Genomic DNA, 27,240 nt, shown 5'->3' with positions numbered 1-27,240 from the left:
GATTTTAATAGTTTTTTTGGTACGTTGCTCACTGCTAGCAGTGTATGGTGAGTCCCAGGGTAATCAGTTAAATGGCATGAGTCATCTTTCCAATGCCTCCTCCTAACCTTCACCCTCCTAGATCCTCTGCTCCCTCCCCCTGCTTACATCTGCTCCCCACCGCAAGCGGTTCCCATTTGAACTGCCCATCCTTTAACATACTCACCACACACTGCTGGAGGTACTATTAAATAAACTATAACAATGTAGTGGAATTATTCAGATGCACATTTTTAAAATCAACATGTTCTGGATAGTTCTAGCAGGTTTACATTAGTTCCATGAAAGCATTTGAGCTGTTTTTAAATGGGGTTTCCCATGAAAGAAAATACTCAAATCTCAATCCCCTAGTGATGTTTACACAATAAAGATTTTTAACCCCTTATTTTACAATTTTACTCAGTTTTATTGCTGTTGCAGTAATGGTCAATGTAAGATTCCAGAGTGTGTGTGTGTGAGGGAGGGGGGGTGACTCTCTAAGCAGACACATTATGATCCTTGTATCCCTGTGAGCTCACAATGTGGTTAGATCATCAGGGTACAGATCTAAACATTGTACTAGTATCTGACACATAGAGAGAGATGAGACCCATGACCAGCATATTGCACACAATGACACTTTGTCAGCACTAGCAGAGAACAACGATGAAGCAGCACTCCAATATAAAGAAAACGGTATATTTATTCAACCATGTTCTCTGCTATATCAGTTGGGTTAAGTCGGACCATATGTGAAGACCTGCACCCATTTGCTTCACGGTGCCATCCCATTTCTTTTTCTTCTACTGTTACAGCATTGTTACATATCTGCTCTCACATATCAAATCTGATGTACCTCCCTCCCCAGATAAAGAACTTATCTGCCTGTAGCTTGCAGCTTTTTTCTCCTCATGATGTGCTGTGATGTGATTGCTGGCAGGAAGTTAGTGTCTGTGAGCTTGTTGTGGAATGCAAGGGTGAGGGGAAGAGGCAGGTAGCAAGTCATGCAGTGTCAGACAGAAGAGCAACATGGCTTCCCCAACCATATGTCAGAAGATCCGTGGTCGGAAACCAGGGGTCGGAAATTGTGTACACCAGGACTGATAGAGACAGGTAGGAATTATATCTGTGAAATGCTGTATTTTTTGTTAATAACAGTGAATTAGAGAATGTGTTATTGCCTTTGTGGGAATACCCCTTTAATTCATTTTCATCTAATTTAATTTATTTTAATTCATTTATGGTCAGTTTACTAGTCTCATAAATGTATAATTTATATATTTAGAATATTATAATAAGTTAACTAATCAATTATTTTTACTTAATATTTAATTGTCTACAAATATTTTTAAAGAACCTACACTACTGGGAGTTCCCACTATATAATCTTATTAGATCGTTGTTTATATACATGAATGCATTTAGTCCCTATATTTTATAGAGATATTTTTAAGTTCAGTACATTTAGTTTTGAAACTTTTAGTTTTTCCTGGAAAAGACTGTGAACATCTATGGTCCATATAGTTATTGTGCCTCTTCAAGTTCAATAAACAGCTTAAAAGAAATCAACACTTGCTTTTTGTAGTTTTTAGTTGAAGTCACGGACACATCAGCGTTTAAATGCAGATGATATGCAGAAAATTTTATTATTCTTGAGAAAACGTAGTTTTAAAACTATGCTAATTAGCATCTGGCGCTCCAGGCTCTCTAAATGAAACTGGTATATTTTATAATTGTAGCTCCAGACAATAAAAAGGGGCCCAACCTACTGCTACATGGGAATATTAAATACACATTTTTAGGACATACTGATACAATTCATTTGCATTGCTTTTGAAATGCATAGCAAATGCATAATTTTTAATTATGGGGAAAAAAGAGATGTGTTTTGATTTGCGTTTTCACTGTTGTATTTGCAATGGGTTTTAATACCCAATGCAAACACATAGAGAGCGCTGCATAAAGCATAAAGTGACTTAATTCCATTTTGAAACACATTTCAAGCACATCGAGAAAAACTCCTCCTTGAACATAGATGTGTTTAGACCGAATTGCTTGCGTTCAATAACTAGCAATAGGTGCCTCTTTTTTTGGCAAAACATGTAAACTATCATATATACTCAAGTATAAAAAGACCTGAGTATAAGCCAAGATACCTAATTTTACCACCTAAAAATGGGAAAACCCACTTCAGGAGTCCTCTGGTCCCGTTACCAATCATAGAGGTGCCGTTTGAACGGATTGCAATGGATTTGGTTGGCCCTATAGCCAAATCCACAAGGGAGCACCAGTACATCCTGGTTATCCTGGACTACGCTACACGGTTTCCAGAGGCGATTCCATTAAGGAACACCTCCTCCAAAAACATTGCTAGGGAGCTGTTCCAGGTATTCTCCCGCACAGGCCTCCCCAAGGAAATCTTGACTGACCAGGGTACCCCATTCATGTCTATAGTAATGAAGGAGTTGTGTAAATTACTGCAGGTTAAACAGCTCCGCACCTCTGTATATCACCCCCAGACAGATGGCCTGGTCGAGAGGTTTAACAAGACCTTGAAGGGGATGCTAAAGAGGGTGGTCAGCAAAGATGGGAAGGACTGGGATTGTTTGTTGCCTTATCTGATGTTTGCCATACGTGAAGTTCCACAGTCTTCTACAGGTTTCTCACCCTTTGAGCTGTTATATGGCCGTTCCCCCACGTGGGCATCTGCATGGAGGAATTGGCTAAAATACCAGCAACACTGTGTGCCAACCTTGTGAAGACTGACAGAAAACGTTTGACCTCTGTCGTTGCCAAAAAAGCATATATAACTTATAATATACTGGAATTAACTTTTCTTATTGACTGAATACCTATTTTCCACCATAAATTGCAAATAAATTCTTTAAAAATCAGACAATATGATTTTCTCTTTTTTTTTTCTCATTTTGTTTCTCATAGTTGAGGTCTATCTATGATGTCAATTGTCTCTCAATATTTTAAATAGAAGAACTTGCACAATTGGGGGCTGACTAAATACGTAATTTCCCACTGTATGACTGAATACTTACAAAAACAGTTGGTAGTTATAGAGAAAACACAGAAAAATATGATTCAGATAACATACCCATAGATACAAGAGATATCAATGACAACATCAATCATGTCACAGCACAGTTCATATGTCTGCATATCCACCGGAGTACTGTCTGTTGCTATGTAGATTTTGCTAACTACATCAAAGAGGAATGCTTTTTCAATCCCAGAATTCTGTAATACAAAGAAAAATATTTTTACTCAACAAATCGACCAATGTTCGACAGGGTAATCAAACTATTTTCCCAAACACTGTACAATCAGTCCCTAATTACCCGTATGCCAACATTAAAATATAATTTTTATTAAGGTTAAGATATTGTATTTCATTGTTGATGCCCTAAGTGAAATGACACAATATTTAAAGCTAATGTTTCTGACATACTTCGATTAGTATACAGTTGTGTAAATAATTAGATGCTTCTACATTAACACCACATACCCCAGCACTCTTAGGCTACTTTCATATCACATGTTTTGGAAAGCTCTTGTTGTATATGCTGAACATATCCTTAGAAAATATGCAAAGTTTTCCAGGATGGAATAAGCAAAACTGTGCCTCTTTTAGCTACCGTGTAAGGCAGCTCCCTTAACATCAAGCATGACCTACAAGAGGCCTTAAGACATGATGCTGGATTAAAACCAAACCAGTATATCTATACCAGAGGGAACAGACTCCCAATTGTAGACAGCACTGTTTCAACCTGATTAGGTCTCCTAAATACAGCATAGGGAACTGGTTGTGAGAGGCTATTGACTACGGTTGGGAAGTAAGAGTTCTCCTTACTGAGACTATCAATTAAGGCCACCATGTAGGCCCTAGTCACAAGCCTCTGACTCCAAACCAGTTCCCTATGCTGTACTGAGGAGACCCAATGAGGTCGAAACAGTGCTGTCTACATTCTGGAAAACTTTGCATATTGTCCTAGAATCCCCCTAGTGAAGCATCCATGGCTATAAGACTCCACACGCTTACATGGTGGCCTTAATTGGCAGTCTACGTAAGGAGAACTCTTACTTCCCGAACATATCCTTAGACATATACTGAAAGATGGAGGCATCATTTTACCTCCATCTGCGCAGTACATTCATCAGGAACTACTGGATGGAAAAATGCAGGCTTGGTAGTTTTCAGATAACAACTGATGGCATCTTTGAGGTTGTATGGAGAGGGCTCACTGGCAATGCATGAAAAGTTGTTGGTGTCAGAATATAGCAAAACAGCAATTTTTATTTCTATACAAATATAATGGTATTAAAAATAACAAAACTATATAAATTTATGTGATCACATGACTCAAAGAATAAAGAATGTGTCATTTGGACCCCATAGTGAAAGACCCCATATTAAATACTCACACTAGAAAGTGTCCCTCAGATAACATACAGCTTTTTAAACTGTATATAAAAAATATATTGTAAAATGAGGAGAGAAAAATGGGAATGCAAATATGAAAAAAAGCCATTGGTGGCAAGGGGATCAGTGAATCTATGCGCTGCATTTGAAAAGGTGCCCTCTTGTCACGGGTGCTCCCGCGATCCATGTCATGCTTCGCTGTATGCCTGTCCCCGTCCCCCTGTCCGGACTTACCTCTCCTAGCTCCTGGCTGTGCTCCGGGTCCCGGCGTGTAGGCCGCATGCCTCCTGTCTTCCAGGCCGTGCGCTCCCGCTGCTAGGGCTCACACAATGACTTTTCAAGATTTAAAGGGCCAGCGTCTTTCTGATTGCACCTGGCTAATCCCACTCACCCTTTATAATCCGGCACCTCTCTTCCTTTCTGGCCGGATCTTGCTGTAATGGGTCACACAGACAACTGGAAGGTACTTGGGAGTACCCGGGAGAAAAGTGTCTATGGGAAGAGTCCGGAGGGAGGAGTCTGTGGAACAGTGGACCCTCTGGACCACCAGGGGAGATGGTATGAGGCCCGCAGTGGCAGCCAGGGTACAGGGATGTGCAGGAAACAGTCCGAGCCTGGGATGACAGCAGGAGCATGGAGAAACACTGGCACGGACTGGAGAAACCGCTGGACTAGGGCCCTGGAAGGCACAGCAGGGAGCGTATGGGAACGCTGGAGACAGGAGACACGGAGGCACCTGGAAACGCTGGAAGACAGGACACACCAGGAGCGTATGGGAACGCTGGAAGACAGGACACACCAGGAGTGTATGGGAACGCTGGAGACAGGAGACACTGAGGCATCTGGAAATGCTGGAAGAACATGGAGCGTCTGGGAACGCTGATGGACAATCACGTCAACAGGAACCACTGTGGAAAGCAAGGTGTGGAAACCTTGGAAGTTCCATTAGAATACTGAAGATCCGGCCAGGAAGGAAGGGAGGTGCGGGATTATAAAGGGTAAGCCAGATTAGCCATCGCCAATCAGGAGGAAGCTGGCCCTTTAAATCTTGAGAAGTCCGAGCTCGTGCGCCCTAGCAGCGGGAGCGCCGGGCCTGGAATACAGGAGGCATGGGTCCTACACGCCGGGACCCGGAGCATAGCCAGGAGGGGTAAGTCTGGGCAGGGTGACGGTGTCACGGGTGCTCCCGCGATCCCTGTCTCGGATCGCGGGTGCATCCATGCTCCCCTGTGTGCCCCCGCTGCAGCCCGGTCTCCTCACTCACCTCTCCTGGGTCCTGCTCTTCCCCGGACTGCCGGAGGCGGGGACGCGTGCGTGGCTCCTACCGAAAATTTAAAGGGCCAGGGCACCACTAATTGGTGCACTGACTGAACACCTTACCTTTAAGAATCCTGCCTCTTCCTGTGTCCCCTGCCGGATCTTTGTGCCTCATAGCCTTACAGAAAGCTTCCAAGCAAGTATTTCTGCGTTCCTGTGTATTCCTGCGTTCCTGTGTATTCCTGCGTTCCTGTGTTTCCCGCTCCTGAGTCCGGTGTTGCCATGTTACCTAAGTTCCTCCGTGTTGCTGTGTTCCGTGTGCCTGTGTTTCCGTTCCCACCTGCCTGGACCTCCTGTTGCTGACCCCGGACTTGGACTTGACGTTGCATCTCTGCTGCCTGCCCTGACCCTGTGCCTGGACCTGACTACGAGATTGTCATCCGCTAAGGTACCTCAACTGCCACTGCTGGCTAGTCGCACCTGGGAACGACCTAGTGGTATCCTGCCGCAGCAAGTCCAACCCGCTTCGCGGCGGACTCTGGTGAATACCAGGTGCCGCTAGACTCCGGTCCCAGGTGTTGGCTAGTTCCACCTTCCGCGGTGGTCAAGAGGACCCACTGATCCTAACAGACGGGAACAGTCATACAGCGGAGCACGGCTGTACCCGCGATCCGCGACATGGATCGCGGGAGCTCCCGTGACACCTCCCAATAATCTGGCAACATGTAAAGGTGTTGTGGACACAACTCCTATAAAGGTATCTCAACATTTGTTGCAAAAATATACTGACTAAAAACTAGTTCCATTAATGTCTTGACATGTCACGCAGAACATAGTTGTCTTAATGTTCTTTGCAGTTTCATAACAAAAATGTTTACAAAATCAGTTGTGTGTTAATTTGTTTTACTATCTTAATAAAACTAAACAGAACTAATCTTTAAAATTTCTTTTCAACACCAATATAATTTGTTGTTTTAGCACTTTGTATGCTATAAAATTATTTTACTTACAGATATAAATATGTTCAGCAAGTTCTCCAATGTTGGAAGCTGTGGAATCAGTTTTTGTACAACTTTGCTGAAAGCCTCAAAGATTGAATGGTCATATATACTAGTAAGATAAAAGCTGTAAAACAAATAAAAATATAAATGAGTTCCTGCTTTGGGTTGATAATTTATCTTGGTCTTTTGTGTGCTGTAATGGGCCATAGTTATTTCTCAACATTGTTATTATATTTAGCAATCACAGTTACGTGGTCTATCTAGCATTTATAATTCATGGACTATCGATTTTTAGGCCTTCAATAATAAATCTGTAGGGCAATCGAAAGTATTCCAGAGCTTGGGGAAACACTTTCTTTGGTGATTAAAATTCTCTGTCTTAACTGCATGCTGCAGGGGTTGTCTAACAACGAAAGCCTTTGAGGGATGACTAGGGAGCATACACCCACCTGCCTGTCCAAGAGTTGGGTCCTACTTTATCTGTCTATAATGTAGGGACCAATCTATAGGAGTTTACCATGTGCCTGGCAGATGATCTCTTCATAGTAAAATGAGTGTTAAAGACCTCATATTTATGTACGTAGTAATACATGCTATTTAAAACCCATATACCGGTAGTGTAAAGGGCATCTACCACCAGGCTGAAGGACTGTATGCAAACGAGCCTGAGGGGCTTGACTCCATAGATGTTAATGGAGCCTGGAGCCCCTCAGGCTCATTTGCATGCAGTCTTTCATCCTGGTGGTAAATGTCCTTTTATGTTTAAAAGTGCTGTTTTATGTCTTAAAGTGCTGTTGCATCCTGTGTTTTAGTATTAAAGTCACTGGGGGAGATTTATCAGGGCTTGTATGCCAGATTTTCCTGAAATAATCGCAATTAGTAGTGAAACCCAGTAATTGAGATCATTTCTCCCTTTACACCATCTCCACCTCAAGTGGACATGAAGGGGCATAAACAGGGGAGACGCCGCTGGCAGCCTGAAAGTCTGCAGACTGGTACGCTGGGCCCTACTATGCCGGACCCTTTTTATACATCAGCATGGGTGGCGTCATATGATAAATGTCACAACACTGTGTATGTTTACCAGCACAATTACTTTGTTTTGTAGAAGTGCTGACTAACTTGATCATACAGAAATAAAATTAGATTTGTTTTTACAATATACAGTACATTTTACATATAACTTAAGTCAGTTTCACCTGAGGGTAATATGGGCTCATTACTGTGCTTGTGGTAGAGCTGTAAATCCTAGCTTAAATGCTAGGATTTAAATGATCTTTATGGAAATGTCTATTATGCTTGTATGAAATTGGCCGCATTGAATTACCTGAGGTGTATTTTCTCGAGTCCAGCATCAGTGAGATCATCATTTGCCCTCTGATGTATATCTCTTTGAGTTTCTATTTTGTGATCATCTGAGAGACCATCTACTTTGTGGATAAAAACCTCAAAGTTAATGTCAGGATTTACTTTGTATGCACTGGTCACAGTAAGATGTAATCTAACCAGAGCTTCCATGTAATCGTCCTGAAAAAAAGATTAAATACATTCTTAGATAGTCACATGCTTATTGTAAGACAATAGATATGTAACAATTCACATTTTTATATTTTATCCATGTAATTAGTGAATAATTATTATTTTCAATAATGCTGATATCTAGTGGCCAGGCAAACAGCTTATACCATGGAAGGCCCTAAAAAGAAAATAAAAAACGATAACTTATCCCTAAAGGAAATCTACCATCAAAATCCATCATGATAAACCAGGGGCACTAACCTATAGATGCAGGCACCATGACTGTGGTAATCTTCTTATACAGGCAGTCCCCGGGTTACATACAAGATAGGGTCTGGAGGTTTGTTCTTAAGTTGAATTTGTATGTAAGTCGAAACTGTATATTTTATAATGGAAGTTTTAGACAATTTTTTTTCTTTTGCCCCAGTGACAATTGGAGTTTCAAAATTTTTGGTGTAATTGGACCAAGAATTATCAATAAAGCTTCATTACAGACATCTTACAGCTGATCATTGCAGTCTAGGACTATAGTAAAGCATACAGAGAGCTTCACCAGAGGTCACATGGGGCAGAGGGGTCCGTCTGTAACTATGGGTTGTCTGTAAGTCGGGTGTCCTTAAGTAGGGGACCGCCTGTACTTGTTATCTATGGCCCCCTTCCTATGCAATGTCATTACCAGAGCCCCCAGATCTTTAGGCTGTTACACTGTGAGGAGCACTTCCCCCTACCTGAAATTTCAGATTGCTACTGCTAATATTACAGCAGCCAGAGAGAGGAAGAAAGTGCTGACAGCTTGTAGAAGGAAATAGTGTGAAGCTACAGTACAATAGATTATTTAAAGAGATTGTCCCACATAATCAGGATTTTGAATAGGTTTTCTTACATATATAAGTTTGAACCACAAATGCCAGCAGGCATACCAAATACCCATTAGTCAAGAGTTAAAATGTAACTTTTATTAACCAATATTGACCTCAGTGAAGTTGCCCCCCCCCCCCCCCCACCTTGTTCAAATGAAACAAAATTGGTGTCAAACGTTTGTGCTACGTTTGTGCTGGTTTGTGCAGCAGAAATTTTTGTTTGTGCCGCTATCGTTTTTAAGATTTTACTGAAAGTTTCCAGAGGTCATCAAAGGTCTACCAGCCCCCCCCCCCCACATTGCCCAAATCAAACAAAACTGGGACCGAACAATTCTGCTATGTTTGAGCTGGTTTGTGTTGCTCAAATTTTTGTTCAAACAAAACTGGTGTCAAACATAAGTGCTACGTTTTTGCTGGTTTGTGCAGCAAAAATTTTCGTTTGTGCCGATATCATTTTTAATATATTCATACTTTTTTGCAGAGGTCATAAGAGTTAATTTCTTCCAAAGTACAATGTGTTTGCTAGCTCCCCCTGGTGATCAAGTGTCACTAGGTTTGTTTTTTACCAGTTCATCCTAAACACCTTAAACACCTGAACATACCTTAAAAATGATAGCGGCACAAACAAAAATTTTTGCTGTACAAACCAGCACAAACGTAGTACTAACATTTGTTACCAGTTTTGTTTGATTCGGTTAATGTGGGGGGGCTGGCTGAACTTTTGAACTTTAATTTTTTTGTTCATATATTCAAAACAAAAGAAGCACAAACAAAAATTTGAGCAGCACAAACCAGCACTAACGTAACATAATTGTTTGGTCCCAGTTTTGTTTGATTTGGGCAATGTGGGGGGGCTGGTTGACCTCTGATGACCTCTGGAAATTTTTAATTGAAATCTTGAAAGCGATAGCAGCACAAACGAAAATTTCTGCTGCAGAAACCAGCACAATCGTAGCACAAACATTTGACACCAATTTTAGCGATATGTAGCGATATTTGTAGGGGAAGGGACTTAGTGTGGTTGTATTAGTATTCTTTCTCTGTTTTTTGTAAGCCACTGTTGATGCTGCTGATTAAAAGTATTGACACTATTACAGCCACACCAACATGTTTCATCAAATTATGGCATCCTCAGGGGGTAACGGTGCTTCTGCATCTTTTTTTTTGGGCAGGCTGCTGTGCAGGGTTTATTCTAGTATGAAAAGTCCCAGCAGCAGTGAGTGCGCTGGCCCACTCCAGGGCGGCCTTGCCCTCCGCTTGGCCGCGCCCCCTCCCTCACGCCTCTTCACGTCCCACTAGTGGTGGCGGAGAGGGGAAAATAATCGCAAGTGCTACCAATAAGCTAGCATTTGTGATTATTTCAGGGTGACATGGCGCAGAGGCCCTGATAAATATGCCCCAAGGTCTGTAGTCGCACCTGTAATATTTTAGATCAGTTTTCCAAGATTTTGGTCGACTGATTAATCCACGTACTCTAGTCAAACAAATCCAGTTGCATTTAGAGATGTGTTGGAAGGATGACAGAATCCGATATTAACCGGTTAAGGACCGGGCCCTTTCCCGTTTTTTCATTTCCATTTTTCACTCCCCACCTTCAAAAATGTATAACTTTTTTATTTTTACACGTAAAAAGCTATGCGATGGCTCGTTTTTTGCGTAACAAATTGCACTTCATAGTGATCGCATTGAATATTCCATGCCATGTACTGGGAAGTGGGAAAAAAATTCCAAATGCAGTGAAAATGGTGAAAAAACGCATTTGTGTCGTATTCTTGTGGGCTTGGATATTACGGCTTTCACTTCACGCCACAAATGACGCATCTAATTTATTCTTTGGGTCAGTATGATTACAGGGATACCAAATTTGTATAGGTTTTATAATGTTTACATACATTTACAAAAATTAAAACCTCATGAACAAAAATTATTTTTTTATTTTGCCGTCTTCTTGTGCTTACAACTTTTCCATACTTCGTTGTATGGAGTTGAAGGTGGTGTCATCTTTTGCTACTTTTGATGATGTTTTCAATGATATTATTTTTAGGACTGTACGACCTTTTGATCACTTTTTATAGAATTTTACATTTTTTTTTAAATGGCAAAAAAGTGCCAGTTTTGACTTTGGACACGATTTTCCGGGGGTTAAACGCAGTGAAAAAACGTTGTTATATTTTGATAGACCAGGCATTTTCGGATGCGGCGATACCTAATGTGTTTATGATTTTTACTGTTTATTTATATTTATATCAGTTCTAGGGAAAGGAGGGTGATTTGAATTTTTAGGTTTTTTTATTATAATTTTTTTTTTTTACTTTTTTTTTATTTTTACTATTTTTCAGACTCCCTCCTACAGTATGGCAGTATATGGGGATTTTACTGCTCATACATTACAATGTGCTGATAGCACATTGTGATGAATGGGTTAACCCGAAGTAGCTTCGGGTCTTCGTGAGACCCGAAGCTACCATGGCGACGGATCGCCGCTCCCCGATGACGTCACGGGGAACGGCGATCCTCGGAAAGGTTTGAAGCCGCCGGCACCGATCGCGGGTGTTACCGGTAAGCCTTTGCTGCAATATGCAGCAGAGACTTACCGGCTATGGAGAGGGCTCGGCCCGCAAGCCCTCTCCATGCATCGGAACGCGACCGCCGCCGTGAATACACGGCGGGCGGTTGTGAACCGGTTAACATAAAACCTTTACAGAAAGAGGTGCATACACAAAATGGAGGCTGTTTCACCATCTTACACTCAGACTCTCTGAGCTCTGCTATTTATACCTGGGGCAGACTAGCTACTCAGATAAAAAGCCTGTGTGTGCTATCCTCATTGCTGGTTTTCTAGCTCTATTGCCCATGCTACTGTTACGGTAATTCGGTACTTGACTATTCCTTGTATTTGTGATTCTGTGCCTGATTTGCTATCACTGTTGTGACACAGATTGCTGACTTTCCTTTTAAAGTATAAACCGATTAAAGTATATATTTGACCTAAACTATACACTCACCGGCCACTTTATTAGGTACACCATGCTAGTAACGGGTTGGATCCCCTTTTGCCTTCAGAACTGCCTCAATTCTTTGTGGCATAGATTCAACAAGGTGCTGGAAGCATTCCTCAGAGATTTTGGTCCATATTGACATGATGGCATCACACAGTTGCCGCAGATTTGTCGGCTGCACATCCATGATGCGAATCTTCCGTTCCACCACATCCCAAAGATGCTCTATTGGATTGAGATCTGGTGACTATAAAAGGCCATTTGAGTACAGTGAACTCATTGTCATGTTCAAGAAACCAGTCTGAGATGATTCCAGCTTTATGACATGGCGCATTATCCTGCTGAAAGTAGCCATCAGATGTTGGGTATATTGTGGTCATAAAGGGATGGACATGGTCAGCAACAATACTCAGGTAGGCTGTGGCGTTGCAACAATTCTCAATTGGTACCAAGGGGCCCACAGAGTGCCAAGAAAATATTCCCCACACCATGACACCACCAGCCTGAACCGTTGATACAAGGCAGGATGGATCCATGCTTTCATGTTGTTGACGCCAAATTCTGACCCTACCATCCGAATGTCGCAGCAGAAATCGAGACTCATCAGACCAGGCAACGTTTTTCCAATCTTCTACTGTCCAATTTCGATGAGCTTGTGCAAATTGTAGCCTCAGTTTCCTGTTTTTAGCTGAAAGGAGTGGCACCCGGTGTGGTATTCTGCTGCTGTAGCCCATCTGCCTCAAAGTTCGACGAACTGTGCGTTCAGAGATGCTCTTCTGCATACCTTGGTTGTAACGGGTGGCGATTTGAGTCACTGTTGCCTTTCTATCAGCTCGAACCAGTCTGCCCATTCTCCTCTGACCTCTGGCATCAACAAGGCATTTCCGCCCACAGAACTGCCGCTCACTGGATGTTTTTTCTTTTTCGGACCATTCTCTGTAAACCCTAGAGATGGTTGTGCGTGAAAATACCAGTAGATCAGCAGTTTCTGAAATACTCAGACCAGCCCTTCTGGCACCAACAACCATGCCACTTTCAAAGGCACTCAAATCACCTTTCTTCCCCATACTGATGCTCGGTTTTAACTGCAGGAGATTGTCTTGACCATGTCTACATGCCTAAATGCACTGAGTTGCCGCCATGTGATTAGCTGACTAGAAATTAAGTGTTAACGAGCAGTTGGACAGGTGTACCTAATAAAGTGGCCGGTGAGTGTAGTTTCTTCAGTCCCAATACTTTGATAAGTATAAGCCTGGCTTTTTGCCGCATGAATGTAATTCCTGTCTTTGAAATTTTGTAGTTCTTAACCAAGACTTGGGGGTTATGTCCTGGTCACAAAGCCCAAATTCCTATACAGAAAATGCATTAAAAGGAACCTGTCTTCAGGATTTCACATTTTCATCTTATGACTGGTTCCTATAGCCTTTTTAATATTAATGCCCTCATGACTAGATCCAGTTTGCTAGAAGAGAATGAGCAGGGTCGGACTGGCCCACCGGTATATCGGTGAAAATACCGGTGTGGGACCCATCACATTTCGTCCAGCCCCCTGTCGGCCCTGACTCTGCCGCCAATGGCTCCACTTCCCACCGCCGCTGACTCTGCCTCCCACTGCCGCTGACTCTGCCTCCCACCGCCGTGCCTTTGATAGTGCAGAGAGCTGTGTGAGCTCTCTGCATCCTTACTGGTCGCCTGCTGCATCTGTGTTTTGATGCTGGCAGGCGCAATGTGATGATCTCATCACGTCTGCTGGCATCACTGCACGCAGACAGCAGGAAAATGAGAGCTTCCAGGGAACGAAAGGGGAGTATGTGTTTTTGTTTTTTTACAGTTGAAACAAGCAGATGAGGAAGAGCGGGGGTCCTTAATATGAGCAGCCACAATATGGGGTGGGAGGGGTGAGGGTAGCATAATATGAGGGGAACATGAGGGTTCAGAGTAGGAGATGAGATGCCACAATTGCCACAATATGGGGGGTGGGGGTTTGAGGTTGTCCACATATGAGGGGTCTACAATATGAAGGGGGTATAGAATGGCACATTAGGAGCTTGGGGATGAGCTAATGGGGGGCCCCACAGGATGAGATGGGAGGGGAAACAATATAAGGAAAAGATGAAAGAAAGCTATGAAGGGGAGATGGGGGCCCACAATATGAGGAGGAGATGGGGGTCCACAATATGAGGGAAAGAAAATGGGGGCCCACAGGATGAGGGGAGGCAAAATATCAAGGGGAGATGAGAGGGCCACAATATAAGAGAGAGATAACGGGATCCACAAGATGATGGTGAGATGATGGGGGCCCACAGTATGAGGGGGAGATGATGGGCGCCACAAGATGAGGGGGGCCAAAATATAAAGCGGGGATGAGAGGCCACAAAATGAGAGGTAGATGATAGGGGACAACAAGATGAGGGGAAAGGAGAGGCCGCAATATAAAAGGGGAGATATGGGGCCACAATATGATGGAGAGATGATGGGCCTACAATATGAGGGGTTGATGATGGGCCCACAATATGAGGGGGAGATGAGAGGGGCTACAATATGAGCCACAAGATGATAGAAAGATGAGGGGTCATTATATGAGGGGAGAGATGAGGGGCTACAATATGAGGGGAGTTGAGGCAGCACAAAATAAGGGGGAAATGAAAAGCCATAAATGTGAAGGAAGGTGAGGGAGGCCACAATATAAGCGGGAGATGAGAGGACGCAATATGATGGGTACAAAAGGACACACTATGAGATTTTGAGGGGGCACAATATGAAGGGGAAATGAGAGGCCACAATAAAAGTAGGTGATGGGAAGCCACAATATGAGGAGCACAAGGGAGGTCACACTATAAGGGGGTGAGGGGCCACAATATGAGTGGGAGAATAGGGGTCACAATTTGAGGGGCCACAATATGAGAAGAAGATGAGGGACCGGGCCACAATAAAAAGGGCCACATTAAGGAGTAGATGAGGGGCCACTTTATTATCAAGGAGAAGAGAAAAGAAGGAGTTGGCACTCAATACATATTAAAACATCATCTTCTTTATTTCTTTACATCCAAAAAACAGCATGCGTCACAGGGAGAGGAACATAGTTACACAGGAGTGTTTGCAGCGACAAGTGGTTTCACGCAGCTAGTGCTTCTTCTTGCCTATGAAACCTGGCGTTCTCACCTGGTTTTTAAACCAGGGTGCCAAGATTTGCTACTACGTAACTAAGACACACCTACACTTAGGGACAACATGATTGGTTAAAAACAAATCAAGGGGCGGGGTCAATACCTTGACTCCGCCTCATAATACTGCAATATGCCATGATGGACCTGAAGGGAAACAGTTTCGTTCTATATAGCCTATCAGATGATAGCAATCGCCAGGAGGGGCGGGGCCTAAAAGCACACAAAGCGTCATGGGAACTAAAAAGCGGACCTGAAAGAAAACTGGTACGTTGTTGGTAGACCAATCCGCTTATACTAATGACTACAGTGGGCGGGCCTAATTAGAACATAGGCTCTAATGAAGTACGGAAAGCGGACCTGAAAGGGAACTCATATCTAAACTTACCGAAGATTATACTCATTGACACAGGCAGGGGGCGTACTTGGACTCCAAAGGTAGCAGAACTAGATCTCGTTTATTAAATTTTGGAATACAGGGACTACTGTTAACAATTAGTTTTTTCATATATATATATATATATATATATATATAGGAAAAAGGAAGATGGCAGCACTCCAAAAATAGTGAAGAAAAAAGTACCGGTTTATTCAAACATGTGCCAAATAGCTATTTGGCACATGTTTGAATAAACCGGTACTTTTTTCTTCACTATTTTTGGAGTGCTGCCATCTTCCTTTTTCCTGCGATTGAGAGGGACTCGTGGTCGTCGTCCTGGGATGTGCACCCGACCTATATCCTCTATACTGAGTGCTGCTACAATACTTTTTGTTTATATATATATATATATATATATATATATATATATATATACAGCTATCGAATTACTCATTACAGATTAAACCACTTAAGCCACTTTATTAGGTGGAGCTTGAAATTGAGTTTAATAAGAGGTCCTGCCTTATTTACACAATGAGATTGAGTTAGATATTGAAATACATTTCAAACGCAACATGGAAAAACCCTTGTTGCTACTTACCAAACATAGGCATTTAGCTCTAATCATCGGTGTTCACTGAGGAGATTCTCTAAATGCTCTGGAAATCTATATTAAAATGCAATTCAATTACATCTTGTGAACTTGGTCTTGGGCTGCATTCACACTATGGGAGTCATCTATCCCTATCTGCCTATCTATCTATCTATCTATCTATCAGTCAGGAATGTGCGCGTCTTGGTTTGGCAAGGTTTTTTAACTTTTTTTATCTTACCTTATAGGTTAATATATCGGACAGTGGGTTTTTTTGTGACTTTTTATCAAAAAGTTGTATAAAAGTCACAAAAAAGTAGCAAACTCTTCTGCAACCCCTTCTAAAGTTTTTCTAATGCCTGTGCAGAACTGCCGTTTATTTGTGACTTTTTTAACCACGATTTGTGACCAAATTGTGACTTTTTCATAGGTCCACATCTGGATCTTGAAGTAATATCAGACACAAAACTAAGAGAAAAAATCCAAGATAAATGACCCCCTATGTGTTTGAATTGCATTTTAAAACATTGCAAACACAACAGGAAAATGCAACTTAAAATACATGTGCGATTTTACCATCAACAATACTGATACATTGTGCATTTGCTGTGTGTTTCAAAACTCCATTAAAACGCATTATGTGAATGCGCCCAAAGACTGTACAAGTAATATAGTAGGTGGGCCCTCAGAATCAATTTCACCGATGGTCATAGACCCCCAAGCCTGACCCTCGGAGTGAGGTATACTATCATGAAGCTAGCATGTCAAACATAGTCGGCAGGTCATGGAACTGATCAACCAGGTTGGTGATTTGGATAGACCAGTACAGTGCCAGAGAGCAGAGACAGTTGCCATCAGGTTTACGGGAAATGAGGGTAAAACAATTTTACAGCCTAGATGGACCTTTCCAGGTTTGAGTATTACCAAAAGAAATGAATGGATCATTGTAGAAAGGATTAACCTCTAGGAAGGAATTAAACAGGGAACTCAACTGGAGGGTCAAGTCATCAACAAAAGTCTGACAATGCAGGTACGAGAACCCATCCGGACTGAGAGATTTGGGAAGGTCTTTAAGGGTGAGCTATGGTAGGTTTTGCTGTGGTAGGTTCATTAAGGGTGTAGGACCGATTGCAGGAACTCAAGAAGACTTTAAGGTGAGCCTCTTTTGCTTAGGGATCAGCAGGGAGCTGGGATGGTGGGGAATAAAGTTGTAGGAAATAAAGAATTGTGTCTATGGCCCCTGTTATTTAAATCCTCCAGGTGACAGTAATGCTCTTGCAAGGCCAAAGATTGTTGAGATATTCGGGCAGATTTATCAAGCAGTCTGAAAGTCAGAATATTTCCAGTTGCCCATGGCAACCAATCACAGCTCAGCTTTCATTTCACCAGTGCTCATGAATATTTTGAAGGGGAGCTATGATTGGTTACCATGGGCAATTGGAAATATTCTGACTTTCAGACACTTGATAAATCTGCCCCATAGTGTCTTGTAGAGGAGCAATATACTGGCACATAGCAACGTGGGCACATTCAGTTTTCTCCCCACATTCGCCCCAGTGTTTCAGATCATGGTGGACTACAGTAGTACTAGTTTCTTAAGTTTGCTTGACTTTTAGGACCAAGTGGGAATCTGAAGGAGAAAGGCCTGAGATTAAGAGGGGTATGGATGGGCCAGGAAGACTTCAAGTGAAGTGCAGGGTAGAGGGTCTCTAGACAGCACACCCAAGTGATCAGAAGGAATCGGGGGGGGGGGGGGTGCATCAGCCCAGGCCGGGCCCTTTAAAGGATGTAGATGTGTCCTAATAAAAAGTTCATGAGGAACGATATTCCTTAGGACTTCTTTTGTTATAACTCTATATACAATACAATATAACTTTATTGATCCCTTTGGGGAAATTGAGCTGTACACACACCGTCCGAGCTGGGACTACATACAAGCAAATAAACACACAGAAAAATAAGGACAGGTAAGTAAGCACTCAAAAAACTAACGATAATTAATCTGGTGGTGGAGCGGATGGGTGGTTAGGTTGGGTAAGGTCAAGAGGGTTATCAGTGGCCATTCAAAACCTGCGGGTGCTGATGGTTTTGTTGTAGCGCTTGCTGAAAGTGCTCAATTGACTAGCTATTAAATGGTACAATGGGTGTGATTTATTTGATCTGATGGCAGCAAAAATGTTGATGTATCTACTTTGCCAGACCACTTCAAAACTACAGAGTGGTGAGCCTACAATACCCTGGGCACTCCTGATGATTTTTGCAATTTTACTCGTCTCTTCTTTTGATTCTACCCCCCAGCAGGTGACAGCAAAGAATAACATGCTCACAATTGAGGACACAGAATACATTCTCGGGATTTTTTGCATACAATGATGGACCTGAGTTTTCTAAGGAAGTAATATCTTGATGCAGCCTTTTTTACTGCCAGGCCACAGTTTTTGGTCCAGTTTGTCGTGGATTACTACCCCCAGGTACTTGTAAGTTCTGATTTGTTCAATGGTTTGGTCATTGGTATTAATTGGCCTGGGGAATGATTTATTCCTACGTGTGTCAATGATCATTTCCTTTGTTTTGTCAGTGTTTAGGATAAGGTTATTGTTTTTACTCCAGACCACAAAGGAGTTGAAGATGTCACTGTAGTGCACGTCATCACCATCCTTCACACAGCCTACTTTGACTGTATCATCAGAGAAGTTTTGGAGGTGGCATTGACTCGAGTTGTGGCTAAAGTTAGGTTTATAGAGGCTAAAGAATGGCTGTAACGGATGGCTGTAATTTAAGGTTGGTCTTTTTGTCCGGATTGATGGTGTTAAAGGAAACCTACCACTTAAAAGTGGTAATTCTAAGACACAGATACATGGCACCAGCTCAGGGTGAGCTGGTGCCGGAGCATATTTTCATTAGTACAATAAACCCCATATCGCCGATTTATAAGTTATATTAAAATTTGTCTCGGTGCACCGCAGTAGGGCACGGCGCACCATGCGCACGCCCTGCGCGTGTGGCGGATTCTGAAGTGCCGGAGAGCCGGTGACGTCACCAAGCTCTCCGGCACACTCGCGCCTGCGCAACTTCGCACGACCTGTTTCCCCGCGCGAAGTTGCACAGGTGCGAGTGTGCCGGAGAACTTGGTGGCTTCACCGGCTCTCCAGCACTTCAGAATCCGCTGCACGCACGGCGGAGTGCATGGTGCGCCGTGCTCTTCTGCGGTGCCCTGAGACAAATTTTAATAGAACTTATAAATCGGCGATATGGGGTTTATTGTACTAATGAAAATATGCTGGTGCCATGTATCTGTGTCTTAGAACTACCACTTTTAAGTGGTAGGTTTCCTTTAAAGGCGCAAGAGAAGTCAAAGAAGTTTACTCTAGCAAAATTGCCCTTGTGGACTGAGCGCAGGATTTAATTTTAAAATAGTGTTGCAAGACAATTCTCTTACATGCACCAGAAAGAAGAAGGTGAACTCCGGCGGACCTGAGTGAGGAAGCGACACAAGCAGGATATTGGGCGCACGATCTTAGTGAATCACAGCAGAGTGCATTATAGTTGGACTGTAACCTCCGCGGACTGGGTAGGTAAATAAGAAAAAAACGACATAAAATACATTTGTATTGTTGCATTCATGTGTTTTACTTGATGCAGTTGCATTGCATTTTAAAACGCAATGAAAAAGCATTGTTTGGCCTAAAAATTTACAGGTCATAATTCCATGTGGCAATAGGTGGGCCTCCAGAATCTATATTACCGGTGGGCCCTTGGTTCCTCAGTCCAACCCTGTAGCCATTAATAAAAAAAAAATATAAACACTCTAATGACATGTGACAATATTTGAAAAGGGCTAATGGGATTTATAAGGTAGCAAACACCAGCAATTGCTTTTGGAGAGCACTGGTCTTAATTTAAATTCAGAGGGGCACTCTGTCTTAGTCTAAATTAATCTGATGATACTTTAGTATGTACCTTCTATGAAATAGTAGCATACAGTACCTGTGACATAAACATAAGCTTGATTTGATACAGCGATAAGCTGTCTCTGCTTAGGAGTTATGTTTTTAAATAAAAAAATTCAGCACACTTACATCCTTTGTTAAGTTGGAACCTCACCTGCACTCAGATATATGATACTTAAATGCTAGTGGCACATGTGACTCCCAGGCCACACATATCTGCAGCACCTAGAAACCATATCTTAAGGAAATCTACCATCTGAATCACTGATAGCAGACCCCCATCACTCACATGTCGGTATGATGAAGTGGAGTCTAGTGCTGCCTTTTTCATATCCAGCAATGTTCACTATTCGATAAAAAATAAGTTTTCAAAAATATATCTGTGTCAGAATTCTGGGTCAGTGGATCCCCTGGACCACCGCGGGAGATGGTACTAGCCGATACCTGGGACCTGGAACGACACCTGACACCAGGTCGTTCCACAGGTGCGACTAGCCTGCAGTGGCAGCCAAGGTTGCAGTACAGAAACGTGATCCAGAATCAATGTTTGGAACAGGCACGGAGTCAGGGCAGGCGGCAGAGATGCAGAAGTCAGAGCCTAATCCGGTGTCAGCATTGGGAGGTCCAGGTAGTTGGGAACGGGAACACAGGAGCGGGAACACAGTAACAGACTGGAACACGGGAACAAGGAAACACAGGAGCAAGGGAACACTGGAACACAGAAACACACAGGAGCAGGAACGCTGGAGAACAGGAACACAGAAATCAAAGCAGGCGAGCTTTCTCTAAGGCTTGGCCTCAAAGATTTGGACAGGAATCCTGGAAACAGCCGGCCTTTAAGGAAACCCGGGAGTGCCAGCACCAATCAGAAGTGCACTGGCCCTTTAAATCCTCGAGTGCCGCACGCACAGACCAGGCCGGACGGGAGTAGGAGCGTGGAGAGGGGCACGGGTGTGCACACGATCCAAGACATGGATCGTGGAGGCACCCGGGACAGTCTATCGATTCCCTCCAAAATTGGTAGTCTTTTAATTTATTCATTCTTCTCGTCTTGCCTCCCATTAAGTGAATGAGCTTGACTGATAATTACCCATGAAAACAACTGAGATTGGAATATATGGCTCATTCTCATGACCTCCAGGTTTGGAGGTTATGGAAACGTAACAGAAAGAGCTGCGCACTTTTCACATTTCCGGGAGTTAGAGAACCATCATAGCTCAATGAGTTAAACTGACCCAGTATCTCAACTATAGGCCTAATGCAGACCACCGTGGGGCAGATTTATCAAGCAGTCTGAAAGTCAGAATATTTCCAGTTGCCCATGGCAACCAATCACAGCTCAGCTTTCATTTTACCAGTGCTCATGAATATTTTAAAGGGGAGCTGTGATTGGTTGCCATGGGCAACTAGAAATATTCTGACTTTCAGACAGCTTGATAAATCTGCCCCCGTATTTCGGAGCCATGAGCTAGCTGAATAAATTGCGGCTAACTCACAAGCCCCATAGAGGTCTGTTGTGCACACTGTGTCTGACTGCACTGTGAATGAGCCAAATGGCCGCCAGAAATTATAGAGAAAGTCCAATCTCCATCCAATCTCCACGTAGCCGAAACTGGCAGCAACCAGCCGTGTACATGAGGCCTTTATAGGAAATATGCAAATATATTTTTCAAGGTAGGAAATGGAAAATAATGCCTCCTTTTCCTACTTTAAAAGGCAGCCCCTTCAACACCAAGCATGACTTACAAAAACGCCTAATAGCATGATGTGGCATTAAGCCAAACCAATATATATGATCTTGAAGGAACCGATTTCCCGCTGTAGACAGACCTGGTTGGGTCTCTTCAGTACAGCATAGGAAACTGGTTTGGCTGAGTGAGAGACTATTGACTAGGGTCAGAAGGTAAAAGTTCTCCTTATGGAGAATTTCCCAGAATCCCCTAGTGGAGCATCAATGGCTATAATTCTCCAAGCGCCTATAAGGCGGCCTTAATTGGCAAACTCTCAATAAGGAAAACTCTTACTTCCATAGGCCTTTATAGACATTCCAGATACAGCTTAAAATAACCATGTTAACCTTATCTCGACCACTTAAAGGAAGAAAAGAAAGGGATATTCCTATCTGCTATTCCTTGTCTGTTTCCACAGGGACACACATTCTCTGCAATGTAGTATACATGCTCTTTTATTTTCATGGGCCCAAGGTTAAATTGAAGGAGATACCTTCTATCTCAGTTTTCCCCAGTTTACTCTGATGCGGGGTCCATATGAATAACATCACATATGCTACAGTTTTTGTGTTCATTTTGTGGCATCATGCATTCCAGGTGAAATGTTGATCCTTTTTTAAATATATTTTCAATGGAATGACTATTCCATGTTCTTCTATGTGTAACTGTATGCAACTTTTATTGGTAGCTAAATAGTTAATAAAATCAACCCACGTTCTACTGTGCCTAGGCAGCTCTGACTGTGCTATTCAGTAGAATCTGTAAACAAATGGTTTCAGATAGCTTCCTAAACATTTCAGTATGACTGCCAAACATATCCCTGGCTGCATTTATTTTTATTTTTATCTTCCTCTAGCAATCAGATACACAATGTGGTTAATGGAATGTGTTTACAATATGCTGTTTCATTGATTGCTTTTAAATTTAACAAAATACCAAAATCTTAAAATATAGAATATAGATAATGTTAAAAGGAAAAGTATGGAATCTTTGCAATGAAATTTTTATAACAGTTCAGAAAATGGCTGAGAAGAGCCTTCTCTAACAGCAGAAGTACTGCAACAAGTCCAGGAATCTATAGATACTTCTAAAATACAGGCTTCTTAGAACAACTGCACACCCTTCTGCCACAAAAAATATTTTATACTCATTTATGATTTTTATTGCAGTTGGTTTGTGTAATCTGAAGGAATGTTAGATCCATTTGAATAACCGGTCATATCACAATTTTCCAACCACAATCAAAATTGGTAGAACAATTGTTTTTACAAATAATACTTAACCTCTTACTACCACATCTGTTTTGGAACACAAGATTTTACCCCATTAAATCTCTCCCATTTATGTATAAAATATCTCCTCCAAAGTCATGTGAAAATGAGAACAGAGGAGTCATAATTTGCATGAGATGAGTCAAGATCAGATGCCTGTCTTCTGTTCTTTAGAAAAACATTCTTTTGCTGTTATATTAAATATAGGAATCTTATCAGATTGCTGGGATTCTACAAAACTTCAGAACTGGAGCTGCTAGTTACTAGGTACTGCAGAACCGAATATAGGGGTGCCTGATATGACACTCCCTCCACAGCCTCTAAATTTGACTCATAAAGAGCTAATGGGGGTATTAATTATAAGGAATTGAGAGCTGATGATGTGTTTGGGGGAGATTTAGTAAAGATGGTAGATGGGGAACTGAGGTTATGTAGGGGTTTAGTCATTAATAGGCATTGAAAGTTAGTGGTGTATATCGGTGAGATTGTTGCATGTAATAAAGTATGTATGTTAGGTCCATGGGCATCACACACAGGACAACCCCCCATCTTATTTGCAAACTGATAGGAGATTTGGCCTTAAAGGTTAAGAAGTAGTGAATTTGATACCTGGGGTACAAGAGGTAATATGGTAAGCGAGACAAACGACCGTCAGGTTTTCACTATGTTTTATAACTTGTGGATGAGAAAATATGCAAAACTCTTCATGGAAGCCTAATAGATGGTTTGTACTTGGAGCACAGCCGGATCCAATGGAACCAATATTTTTGCTCTATGATCTTCCATTGAGAAGTCCTGAACTAGCTTGTATTCTGAGGCTACGGTAATTGGACCCAGGAGAGAGGAACCTATTTACATCTTCCTATCCCAGATATCACACAGAAGAAACCTTAAACTGGCCCGCCCAATCCTCTCCTAGTGCTACAGTACAAAATCTGGTAACAAACTTTCTACTGGTTTACTGAGACTTGTTGATCTTCACATGCGTCTTGTTCACTGTATATGAACTTATCCTCCGCAGCATAGGAGACTCTTGGTTTTCCTTTCCTGATGTGGTCCTCATGAGAGCCAGTTCCTTTGTAGCGCTTGATGGTTTTTACAACCACACTTGGGGACACTTTTAAAGTTTTCCCAATTTTTTGGACTGACTGACCTTCATTTCTTAAAGTAATGATGGCCACTTGTCTTTCCTTACTTATGCAAGTCCAGAGAAGGGTATAGAGTCTCCGCACTGCTCAAACTCGGTGTAAGCCCAGTTGGTTAGAAGGTACTAAAGAGGCACTACACCGATTCTGTCAGGTTCCGTAGCGGTGTTGCTCAGCCTGAGCTCAAGAAGTCCACGGTACATATAGAGAAAGAAGAAGTCGGCACTCACCGGACCTGTGGAACTACTTCTTTCATTCAGAAACGGTGTGGTACAGGGGGAACACTGGAGCTAGACGGCGACGGGCCGTTTCACGCTTACTAGCGCATCCTCAAGCCGTTGACGTCATCCACCCGCGACGCACTGGATTTATGCGTCAGAGCCGGCAGGTGTCGTCAAGGGAACAGCGTACACAAAATAAGATCAAAGTCATGTGTATGAACATACAATAAAATTCAATACAGCATATCGATATTTAAAAACAAATACAAAAATGTATCAAAAATACAGCTATAGATGAAAAGCTAATAAGAGATCATTGCGGGGATAACGCAAATTCTCATTTGAGTACATAATAATATTTAAAGGACACGAATGCATTTCTCAAAATTATTAAAGATTTACACTGGAAAGAAGGCTATTCGCTTGCGTCTATTGACGTCGAAAGCCTATATACCCGTATCCTGCAGGATTTGGGGGTACAATGCATTCGTGATATCCTCACCAATGCTCGCACTTTATCGATTTCGTATGCGAAGGGCTTAGGTTTGTGCTCTCCCACAACGCCTTCATGTTCGATGATGAGTGGTTTGTCCAGAGAACTGGTACGGCGATGGGTACGCCAGTCGCGTGTACCCTCACCAACCTATTCCTCGCATGTTTCAAGAGCCGCTATATCTTTTCTCTGGACAATCCGTTCCTCTCGAACCTGAGGGCGTTCCACAGATACGTGGACAATGTTTTCATCGTGTGGGAGGGCACACACACACAATTTGTACAATTTGTGGATTATCTCAACTCGGACAACCGTATGAACATGCGCTTTACTGCCACGTATGGGGAAAAAGAATTAGATTTTCTGGGCGTCAAGGTGAGAGAGGAGAGGGGCGAGCTGAGTACGGTGGCTTTCCGTAAGGCCACCGCTACCAACTCGCTTCTTCACTCTAATAGTCACCATCCATCCCACACTAAGAGAGGACTTCCCCAATTCCCCGACGAATTAACAATGACGTAACCCAATTTAAAGTACAGGCTGAGGAACTTAAAGACCGGTTAAGAGCCAGGGATTATCCTGAACAACTAATCAGTGAGGCAAACAATAAAGTGTTGGCAATACCACGGGAGGAGTTATTGTGGTCCAAAAAACAAACCAAGAGAGACACTAGGGACGGTACGAAGAGACATGCATACATCAGTGAGAGTAACAATGAAAGAATGGTGTTCTCCTTCGAGTTTAGCCCCTGTGAGAAAGTAGTCCGAGATGCAATCCTTAAGAATTGGAGCATCTTGAAACAGGACCCACAACTGCAGAGCTTTACTGATGCACGTCCTCATATTACGTTTAGACGCTCCCCCACCATTAGGAGGGCCCTTATCAAAAGTCGCTTTCATACCCCTAAATCTACATGGTTAGAAAAAGGAACTCCGGGAGGTAATTTTAGATGTGGTGGATGCAGTAGCTGTCGCTTCAATAGTCAATTGAAATGGATCAAATTTGGGTGACAAGTGCAGAAGGTAACGTCCTTTATTTCATGCAAATCCATTTATGTGGTATACATTGTCTATTGCCCTTGCAATTTTTACTATATTGGTAAAACAATACGTAGACTTAACGTACGATTTCAGGAACACCAAAGGTCTATCAAAAACGGGAATGGTTGCCCACGATTGATTGAACACGTAAGGACTCACCACAATGGCAATCCTAATATCATAAAATTTGCAGGTATTGAAGTAGTGGCAGCGGATCCGTTAGGAGGCAATAGAAATAAAATCCTAATGCAGTACGAAAGTAGATGTATCATTAGGTTTGATGCTATGGGGCCGTTGGGCATGAACGACAGAAATGACTTCAGTGTTTTCTTGTAATGCATGCGCCCATACCTTTTTACTCCTTGCCATATTATGTACTCAAATGAGAATTTGCGTTATCCCCGCAATGATCTCTTATTAGGTTTTCATCTATAGCTGTATTTTTGATACATTTTTGTATTTGTTTTTAAATATGGATATGCTGTATTGAATTTTATTGTATGTTCATACACATGACTTTGATCTTATTTTGTGTACGCTGTTCCCTTGACGACACCTGCCGGCTCTGACGCATAAATCCAGTGCGTCGCGGGTGGATGACGTCAACGGCTTGAGGCTGCACTAGTAAGCACGAAACGGCCCGTCGCCGTCTGGCTCCAGTGTTCCCCCTGTTCCGCACCGTTTTCTGAATAAAAGAAGTAGTTCCACAGGTCCGGTGAGTGCCGCCTTCTTCTTTCTATATATTTTTCCTTACTTAGTTGCTTTTTTCTAGCCTTAAATTCTAACAGTCTATTCAGTAGGACTATCAGCTGTGTATCCTCCTGACTTCTGCACAACACAACTGATGGTCCCAACCCCATTTATAAGGCAAGAAATACATGAATGGAATGCCAAGAGTGTACCAAGCAGTAATCAAAGCTAAAGATGGCTACTTTGAACAACCTAGAATACAAGACATATTTTCAGTTGTTTCACACTTTTTTGTTAAGTATATAATACCACATGTGTTAATTCATAGTTTTGATACCTTCAGTGTGAATCTACAATTTTTACAGTCATGAAAATACAGAAAACTCTTTGAATGATGAATGGTGTGCCAAACTTGTGGTTTGCACTTTATATAAATATTGCACTTATGTATTGTTTGCCCTTAAAGAGAACCCGTCAGGCAAA

General features: G+C 42.4%; 1 protein-coding gene across 3 annotated transcripts in view; it reads right to left on the bottom strand.

The window, feature by feature from the left end:
* RRAGD (Ras related GTP binding D) overlaps positions 1 to 27,240 on the bottom strand; it is a 51,035-nt gene that overhangs the window by 8,126 nt on the left and 15,669 nt on the right. For all 3 annotated transcript variants that reach the window (XM_072141964.1, XM_072141961.1, XM_072141962.1), the window contains 3 exons: positions 8,036 to 8,235; positions 6,718 to 6,832; positions 3,125 to 3,267 (listed from right to left, as the gene is read on the bottom strand). In XM_072141964.1, coding sequence (XP_071998065.1) covers positions 3,125 to 3,267; positions 6,718 to 6,832; positions 8,036 to 8,235 — 458 coding nt within the window. The remainder of the gene's footprint in view (positions 1 to 3,124; positions 3,268 to 6,717; positions 6,833 to 8,035; positions 8,236 to 27,240) is intronic.

The sequence above is a fragment of the Engystomops pustulosus genome, chromosome 3 (genome assembly GCF_040894005.1).
Source record: "Engystomops pustulosus chromosome 3, aEngPut4.maternal, whole genome shotgun sequence".
Lineage (NCBI taxonomy): Eukaryota > Metazoa > Chordata > Amphibia > Anura > Leptodactylidae > Engystomops > Engystomops pustulosus.
The sequence above is the reverse complement of the archived record's forward strand: the minus strand, read 5'-3'. Positions and strand labels throughout refer to the sequence as shown.